The 9,234-nt window shown below is 48.7% G+C and overlaps 1 protein-coding gene across 1 annotated transcript; it reads right to left on the bottom strand.

Moving 5' to 3' along the window:
* Positions 1 to 577: 577 nt before the first annotated feature.
* Positions 578 to 9,016, bottom strand: LOC144137941 (uncharacterized). The gene is made up of 5 exons (XM_077669972.1): positions 8,740 to 9,016; positions 8,611 to 8,680; positions 2,291 to 2,402; positions 1,378 to 1,486; positions 578 to 721 (listed from the first exon to the last, which is right to left on the bottom strand). The coding sequence occupies exons 1-5, from the start codon at positions 8,920 to 8,922 to the stop codon at positions 611 to 613; spliced, it is 585 nt and encodes a 194-aa protein (XP_077526098.1). The 5' UTR covers positions 8,923 to 9,016; the 3' UTR covers positions 578 to 610.
* Between the last annotated feature and the right edge of the window lie 218 nt (positions 9,017 to 9,234).

The following is a 9,234-nucleotide window of genomic DNA, read 5'->3' as shown; positions in this document are numbered from 1 at the left end:
GTGCACATTTGAGCAGGTACTTTGTATGGTAGCTATGCAATTCAAGCAGTCCTGGATGGATTAGTTATGTGAATGCCAGTGTGTTTGTCGGGATACATACTGTGACAGGACACACTGAGACATGAAACATGCTGTGTGTTAGCTGATCTACATTCCAGCACATGCACGCGTTTACACTGCCTGTCTAAACCAGAAGTTACATACGATGAAAATTACAGGCTAAATGATCACATTTGTCTGAAGAACACATTCTTCATAAACAAATGAAAGGGGAGTACAATATAAAAAGACAAGACTTTGTGGCACAACAGTGTATGCACTCGACTACTCAGCGTGAGCGTTGATAAGTGGTATCGTTTAGCCTAGGAGAAGATTAGAACAAGTTTCGAAAAATGTAACAAAGATTATGTAAACGTGCTTTTAGCCACAACAAGCACACATCAACAGACACTTCATAAAGCCTAACAGCAGTATAATGAGGCCACGACTTCACTATACACAACCAAAAATGCGACAACTGAAAATGCATCACACAACCTCTACCGTGCTGGTTTGGACAAAAATAAAGGCAAAGGAGCACAAGAGTAGAAAGGTTTATTGCTCAAAGATGCTACCCGCCTTTGCTTGAGCTGCACTGCAGTAAAAAGTTGACTTCATTTTCAGCAATCTCTGTTTGCTGCTCGAAGTAATCAAGATGCGAACCCAACTTTTCATTCTTTTCCTGAAAAAGGAAAACGACCAGTGGGTAAACACAGAAGTGCTGAATATATTAAACAGGATAATCTAGTGCGAAAGCCGCCGCAAGCTGCTGCGACCATACTCTTGAACAGGGAACAAGAAATCCAAGATTAAAGTACAATCTGTTGCTTAGTTTAGGCTCGGAAAGCAGGGATCTGTGCTTTGTTTCATACCCTTTAGCCCAATGCTCCGATAAAAACTCGCGACATAACTTACAAGAGGAAGAGAGATTCAGCGTTTTTGGGCTTTTTGTGCTTATGCATAAAAGAAGCCTTTGGTTCTTCGTCTATTACACAACCGCTCAGACTAACATCCACCTCTGCCCTAAAAAACCCAACAAGAAGACAGGAAGATTGTCTCTCCCCCACTATCACCGCTGCGGGTCCTATAGCGAAGGCACGAGTTAAGACTGCACTGGAAGTTCACGATACGTTTTTCAGGGGACTGCGAAATGAAAACATACAAGGTGAGAAAATATATTACCTGAAGTTATAAAAAAACAGATAAGTTAGGGCGGGAACTGCTTTCGCAACAGTACCAACCGGGAGGTATCAACAGGTGTTCTGCCGCAGATTGTACCAGAATAGCAAAAAGGCCAGTTTCATTCATTTTTCCACGTGTGCAGTGAACAAACCTCACCTCCAGCTTCCTGAAGCGACCTGTCTCAATAGCTGCTTTGGCATCGAGAGTGCCCTGGTGTTTCGCACTTAGGAGTGCATTCCCGAACTGAAGGGCCAACTCCATTTGTCTGGAAATAAGCACGCGGAATTAAAGATGCACATATCAAGGTTTCATCTCGACCTGCTTTTAAAAGTGACCGCTTTCTTAGTGGGACCGACAGAGTCTTGTCAAAACACAAATGCATTTCCCCATAGACTGGTTGGTCGACCGAAAAGCTCCGATAAGATCTGTGGACTCGTGGAGCATGCGTGAACCCAGGCTTCCATGGGGTCATAACGGTTACTCGAACATCGCAAAAAAAAGTAGCGATTCTAGATAAGACAACACGTGCATCGGTCATGAAGGAGGAGTACAATAGTCTACCTTTATCTCACAAACCACGTATCAGTATACATTTAGATCATACGTAGAAGCCTTTACTCAATGCGCGAAAAATTGTCACATAGGTTCCTTCTTCATCTGCGATTTGGGGCTTTGCAGGTTTGATGATTGACTGGACACACTTTCAACGAAGGCTTTGATGCGCTTTTGATATAAGAAAGCTTTCACATTTCACTCAGCTTTCTCTAGGAAGGGGTAGTAAATTCTCTTCACAGTGGTAGCCATTTTCTTTAGCAGACGGCCACGACACCAGGTTTTTGCGCAATGGGTCATTCAAGGCTACTTTTGCCTTAAAAATATCGCAAATCGTAACAGCTGGAAAAATAGGAGAGCTCAGATTATGCCTCGTGAATCAGAGCATCTTTCAAGTTGATTTAAAGGAACACCGAGTTTTGTGGTAGCATAGCACCACTGCAACGCAAATACAGACAACAATGTGGTGTAGGCTTATCTCCCCTCCCTATATCTGCCACTTTCTGTAAATACTTACTCGTGCCGCCTGGCATCGATGTTTAGTTTGACGAGACCCGCAGTTGCTGCAGTGTTTTTCCACAGAACCGCCCTGTCTGCGGTATCTTGCGTGGCTTGCTTGGCAAACTCTTCTAAAAAAAAAAAAAAGAAGAAGAAGAAGAAGAAGAAGAGTCAAGATAAGGTGAAAAACGCCTCGGGGCACTTAACGGGGCCATGCAGACAAAACACAAGTTTTGTTCATCCGAAAGATTGCCTTGTTAGAATCATAGCGACATCACTTTTAACGTAAACTTCGCTCAAATAATACCAGTGCTATACGAGCTACGAGCACTGGAAAGGACATTTCAGTCGAATAACCTCCGAAATGTCAAATGTTGTTCGAACTGAAAGGAGTTTCACGGATCTATACATGACAATTCTCAAAGACAGTTGATTATTTCTGCGTTTGCCCGCCATTGCCATTGCTACTGGTGTTGCTACTGCTACCCTGTTTTGTTCTTGACAAAAATTTAAATTTACAGGTAAAGTTGTAAAAAAAAAAGAAAAAGAAAACAATTCTTAGTGGCCAAATTGAGAACAATCTACAAGCACACACAAAACATGCCCTAACGGCCAGTTTTTTGTTTTTTTTTGGCATCTCCGGTTTTTGAGAGCACCAAGTTACCTTGTAATCATAGAGAGAGTGACAGAAAACAAAAACAAGTGAAAAATGATGAAGACTGTGCACTTAAAACGCCAAGTTTAGCTCGTAACCATCGATCGAGCGCCCACACCCTTGCACGTGCCCCACTCTTCTGATCCAAGTACTTCGCGTACTATGCCAAAAAAGTTCAAATTGGCATATTGTATGCCAAGGTTGCACCTGGATCATGACGCACAGCATAATTTTAATATGTCCTGATATTTAATGTGAACTAAATTGTACACACACGCATTTGTTTTTCACCTCAGCATGCCAGAGGGGAAAAGCACAATAAAACTGGCTTGTGTTGTCAGTGAGGGCCAACAACGTGCTGCAGAGGCCTTTGCTTAGCCGGCTCGATTCTTTATCCCGGACCATACTCAGCAAGTTTTCTATTAAGGTTCTTCTTCAACAGCTGTCCCTGTGTTTACTAGGTGTGCCCCAGGGTTGCGTCCTTGGTCTTAACTTGTTCAAAATTTCCGTCAACAGCAGTACAGATAACTTGGTCTCAACTCCTACTCTGTATGCCAGCCACACCTGCCTGCTCCAACCTTGCCACTCCCTGTCAGTTACAAAAATTTTCAAGCTGACCTTGGACGTCGTCTCCATTGAACACATCTGTGCTATCTCCCCATCAGTGCAGATAAATGCTTGCTAGTTACCTTCACTAGTTCATGTAGTTCAACCTTTTCTCTCCCAACACGGTCCAAGCTTTTGCATCATGTTATAAGCAGAGCCAACACGGCAGTTGTGTTCGGAATCGAGCTTGACTTTGTGGGGATCGCGACTTTCACGCGAACCCCTTTCTGGCTAGCTTCCCATCGCGGCCGGCGTGCACACGCGCCTCGCTCACGCGACGGGAACCATACGGGAGGGCGCCAGCGACCGGACGGTTTGTTGTCGCCCTGGTGGAGGCGTTGACCCTTTTCCCCTCTGCCTTACCCGAGAACCAGTTCTTCCTCAATACTAGCGCCACCAAAAGGCGAGGTGTGGTGGGTTGTCGGATGACGTGAGGACACTCTCTTGTCTTGGGGATCGGGTAGCGCGCTGGTCCTGACCTGGGGAACGCGCCACAAAGGGCGCGTCCGGACGAGCTATGAGACTGCACCTGCGCTCACACTCCGCACCACTCCGCTGCTCCGGTACGCCATTTGTGAGTCGAACCATCTCGGCCTTTAGCGTTGTTTAATGCCTCGCTCACAGTGTTACCGTTATGGCCTACGATTCAGTCTGTATGCAGTGCATTTGATTTGCACGTTGCAATAAATGCTGCCATTGATGTTTTGCCTTCGCCGCCTCCTGCCTTTGTCTCCGCAAACAACGGACCCGTCCGCAGTCGGTGCTCGCAAGGCATGTTTGCTGAGCGCGGATGGCTGCGGGGTGGGAAGTCACTAGTGTGTGAAATGTTGAATCCCACATCTGGCGCCCAACGTGGGGCCTTGTTTGCGGAGATGAGCAGGAGGCACGGCAGCATCCTTTGTTCTGGCGTCGGACGATCCGAGCACAGACAACAGACTTCAGGCCTAACTGACTGGAGCGAGTTATTAGCAGAGGCGAACTTTCCTGAGAGTGAGGCGAATTATTTATTGCTGCGGCATTTTTAATTTGTTAAGCGCCGAGTTTGCAGCAATCGTGTATATGGCAGGACATCGCTGCCAGTTAACACGTGGTCTCTGAATTCTTTTCGGGATGTTGTTGTTTATGGAAACGAGGGTTTCCGAGTTTGCATCCACGCGAGGCCAGGGAGTCCGCGCTGTTGTGTCAGCCCGAAGTGAGTACGGAAGCTGCAATTTGGGTCCAAGTTTTTCTTGTCTTTTCGACTCCGGGAGTCGAGGCTCTGGGAGCCGTGTGGCCGGGCCACGTGTGCCGCAAAAGGCTAGCTGGTACTGCAGCCTGGCACGGGCGCTCTGATACCGCTGATTGTGGTACGCGACGTTCGCTCATAAGCTGCTTGTGTTGCAGCGAGCGTGTAGGACCCTAACAAAGCAGATGTCTCCTCACGGCTGCACATACGGGCACGTTCGGGGTTTCTTTCATTTGGTCTGTTTTATTTTGTTGTGTTTTTGGATGCGGGTCGTTTGCCGAAGTGAGTGACCCGAAGGCTTTCGCAGCCGGTCCTCCCAGACGAAGGCACGACCTTGGGAACAATGCGAGGGAGCACGGGGCGCACCCCTCTTTTGTTGATCGCCTCGCGCGAGAGAAAGGAATCTCTCCCGCCTCAGGAAAGACTGTTGCTTTGACCCCTCGCTGTTTGAAGAACTGCTTTCCGCAGCGTAGCTGTTTTTGTTGTCGCGCCACGCGGGTGACGGGACTGAAGGGGGGCCTCATCCCTTTTCCACTGACGGGGAGAATTACGCGAGGCAAACTTTGCGCCTGCTGATTGTAACATTGCAGGAGCCCTCTTGTTCGGCTCGAGAGACCAAGCTCTGTTCACGTAAACTAAGCGCCAGTGTGTTGAAACGCATTTCAGCATTTTTACGCAAGCAGCGTTCATGTGTGTGAACATAGGGCTGTCGTTGGGAGCAAATACTGTTTCCGCATTCATGTGTATGAATGAAGTGTTACTGATGCGAGCAAATACTGCTTTCACATTTGTGTGGTTAAGCATCGCACCGGGCAGCCGATGCGATCGTGTGTGTTCTTTGTGCCCTGTACCGTATAGGGTTAGAACAGGTTTTAGCTCTGTTGACATTTCCAGAGCGGTTGCACTGCTGACAAACTTAGCAGCTGAACCGTCAGATTGTGTCACGTTGCTGATGCAATCAAGTTGGTATTCTCCCTACCCTGCACTCTGCAGCGTTAGGACACTTTGGCGTGCTTTGTTGACGTTATCAAGCAGGTAGTTATGCCGATGCCATGGCAATTGTGATATTAGACATCGAACCACGTGATGAATGGGATTAAAGGGCTACTGCAGCCTGTTTTTCCTGCCCTATACATAGTAGGGTTTGGACTATTTATTGGGCTTTGTCGACATTAACAGAGCGATGGCAATGCTGACAACTCGGCAGTTGTCGTTAGGACCGCGCCACAAAGGCGGTGCAATCGGAGAGCTATTTTTTCTGCCGTACACTGAAGGTGCGGAGAGTTTGTTTGTGCAGCTAAGCCACCCCAGCTTGGACCACATGACGGAGCGTGTTTATGCTGCTGTCTACTGTTCCGGGCAAGCTGACAAGCCTGCTGAAGTGGTGCGGTGCGGCATACCGCCACCAGCCTGGCTGAGAGAGTCGGCAGTCTGGTCGTTCAGCGGCCACGGGCCATCACGGATGTGCCGCCACTTGAGCAACGCTTGCTTGGGTTGGCTGGTGCGATTCTTCCCGGAGCTACCTGCCTGCAGACATCAGCAGGTGACAACCGGGCCTGCTGGTACACTACCAGCGGTGGCATTGGACGAGTGGAAGTCGGCGTAGGCAACACGATGCAGTGACTAACGATTTAATCGACGAACGAACTTTTCGTCGCCTCTAGTCCTGTAGTCAGCTCTCACCGGCGTACGAAAGGAATTTAGGAGGGAGGGATGTGGGGATCGCGACTTTCACGCGAACCCCTTTCTGGCTAGCTTCCCATCGCGGCCGGCGTGCACACGCGCCTCGCTCACGCGACAGGAACCATACGGGAGGGCGCCAGCGACCGGACGGTTTGTTGTCGCCCTGGTGGAGGCGTAGACCCTTTTCCCCTCTGCATTACCCGAGAACCAGTTCTTCCTCGATACTAGCGCCACCAAAAGGTAAGGTGTGCTGGGTTGTTGGATAACGTGAGGACGCTCTCTTGTCTTGGGGATCGGGTAGCGCGTGGACGTTTCGGCGCACTGGTCCTGACCTGGGGAACGCGCCACAAAAGACGCGTCCGGACTAGCTGGGAGACTGCACCCGCACTCGCACCGCTGCTCCGGTATGCCATCAGTGAGTCGAACCATCTCGATCTTTAGCGTTGTTTAATGCCTCGCTCACGGTGTTACCGTTATGGCCTACGATCAGTCTGTGTGCAGTGCATTTGATTTGCACTTTGCAATAAATGCTGCCATTGATGTTTTGCCCTCGCCGCCTCCTGCCTTTGTCTGTCTCCGCAAACAACGGACCCGTCCGCAGTCGGCGCTCGCAAGGCATGTTTGCTGAGCGCGGATGGCTGCGGGGTGGGAAGTCACTAGTGTGTGAAATGTTGAATCCCACAACTTTCAACTGAACTTTGCCATGCCCGTTAACTGTACTTTGACCAAGTCTTGCTGCCTGCTGGGGTTTGTGACACACGCAACAACTAGAATGTTGGCAAGTGCATTTCGATCCCACGTTCCCATGTCACTGCCCCGTATAAGGCACCTAATCTTTTCAGCCCTCAGCGCTGTTCAGTGTACACCTTTTATTGCCACACTACACCTAAGAGAAAGCTACTCTCCCAAGTTGAAATTTCCGCCATCAACCTGCTCCGGTGTGCCTTGTGGCAACCTACTGATTCAAGAACACAAACTGTGCTCCACAGTGTGCCTCGTGGCCGCTAGGCGTTGACCTACGTTTTGTGCTTGAACCAATGAAAAAACAACTCGGAGGCGATCTAAGCACTCCTTGTCCAACTTAATGCTGCAGGGCGCTCTGCTCTGCATAAAGCTCGGTACGCAGCATGGCAAAATTAAACTGGTTTCACTACAGAACTCTCCGCTTTTCCGAGTGGCTCTGTGCGTGCCCACACAGTGCTCTTCTTGGTGTTTAATTCCCTAGCATGTGCTATGGAGCACGTTGCAGACAATGGCAGGGTAGAACAATACCGCTTGTCCATCCAATAAGATATTTCATGCTTCCGCACTAAAACAGGTCGGCTTAAGCCAGCAAATCTATGACGCCAGCACCCACCAGAACTTTCCCGCCCGATGACGGCGATGAACAGATATAACAACGCGAACGGTTGATGAGGACTTACAAATGTACACAACACGAGCCCTGACTGACTGACTGACGTTAAATGAACGGATAAAACCCATACACACAGTGTGATTTCGCGCAGGTGCAATAGGTACAATAGTACTACTGCCAGTCATTTCGTACTATAAAGCCCCTCCTACGAATGTGAGCAGCAGCTACGCGCGAAAACATGGCCAATCCCCCTCAGCAGGTATGTTCAATTACCCAAAAGGATAAAAACTGGTTGATTGATTGATTGTAGGGTTTAACCAGCCGACGCAACGCAGGCGATGAGGCACGCCGCAGTGGAGGGCTCCGGATTAATTTCGACCACCTGGGGATCTTTAATGTGCGCCGAAATCTCGATCACACGGGCGTTTTTGCTTTTCGCCTCCATCAGAAAAGCGGCCGCCGCGGCCGGGAATCGAGCCCGCATCCTCGCGCTCAGCAGCCGAACGCCTTAGCCACTGAGCCACCGCGGCGGGTTAAAAGGAGAAAAACAACTAGAACTAATCAGGGCCTGCGTGTCTATGTAAGGTATTCGACAACGTTGCCCAACAACACAAGTTCCGCTCAACGCACTACGCAGTACAGAGCACGTTATAACTCCGAAGCAACTCCGAACATTAAAGGACCCAGGCTGGGCCCGCAAGCTTCTTGGTACAGGCACACTGTTTTCTGCGGCTCTTGCAGGTTTAATCCACCTCAAAATACACGCTAAAAAGGTGTTACTATAAATAGAAAGCAAGGCAGAGGGGACCTTACCGAGCTGCCCAGCCTGCAAGAAGTTGAAGTTCGGTTGCGGCTCAGCGCTTTCGTCTCTTATTGCCCGCATCTGCAAAAGAATGCGACAATAAAGTAAGCGAAGCCAGGAAGCCCAAACTGTTCAGCGACCTTTTTCGTCTCCTTGTCGAGCTCAGCATATTCAGTCACAGCAGATACAAAACGCCGCTGTTCGGCAACTTTTCTGGCCACTTCCTCGAAGTCAAAACGGCTTTTGTCTCTACGAGGGACTTTCGTCTTATCGCGTATCTTATTCTTTGTTCCACGAACATGGCAACCTGCCGCAAGGTTCATTACTAAAGGAAATGCAGCGAGCTAATTCTGTTAAAACGCCGGGAGGCCGGGATCACCATCAAAAAGTGCGCGCGTTGGCAGCGCCCTCTGCAAAAAGAAATGAGTTAAAATTCCCATTGCGCACAGAGTTTCATACTAAAAACGTGAAACTCTACAATATTATGCCAAGTTTAGCAAGAATTAGCCTTAAAAACGTACTTGTTTTATTTTTTTTACAAAATGATAGTTTCTAGACAATCGGACGGCGAAAATTATAAAAGATATCTTTCTTGGTTTTCGTTTCTTCGTCTTCTGCCGCGAATTATTTTGGTC

This window comes from Haemaphysalis longicornis, unplaced genomic scaffold, assembly GCF_048455015.1.
Source record: "Haemaphysalis longicornis isolate Haplotype H1 unplaced genomic scaffold, Haemaphysalis longicornis Haplotype H1 scaffold_5, whole genome shotgun sequence".
Classification (NCBI taxonomy): Eukaryota; Metazoa; Arthropoda; class Arachnida; order Ixodida; family Ixodidae; genus Haemaphysalis; species Haemaphysalis longicornis.
The sequence above is the reverse complement of the archived record's forward strand: the minus strand, read 5'-3'. Positions and strand labels throughout refer to the sequence as shown.

Excerpts from the sequence above, each read along its gene's own strand:
- LOC144137941 (XM_077669972.1), bottom strand. The coding sequence starts at position 8,922 with ATGAACCTTGCGGCAGGTTGCCATGTTCGTGGAACAAAGAATAAGATA. Across the intron at positions 8,681-8,739 it reads TCGACAAGGAGACGAAAAAG|ATGCGGGCAATAAGAGACGA; the intron begins GTCGCTGAACAG and ends ATTCTTTTGCAG. Across the intron at positions 1,487-2,290 it reads ATCGATGCCAGGCGGCACGA|ACAAATGGAGTTGGCCCTTC; the intron begins GTAAGTATTTAC and ends GCTTATTTCCAG.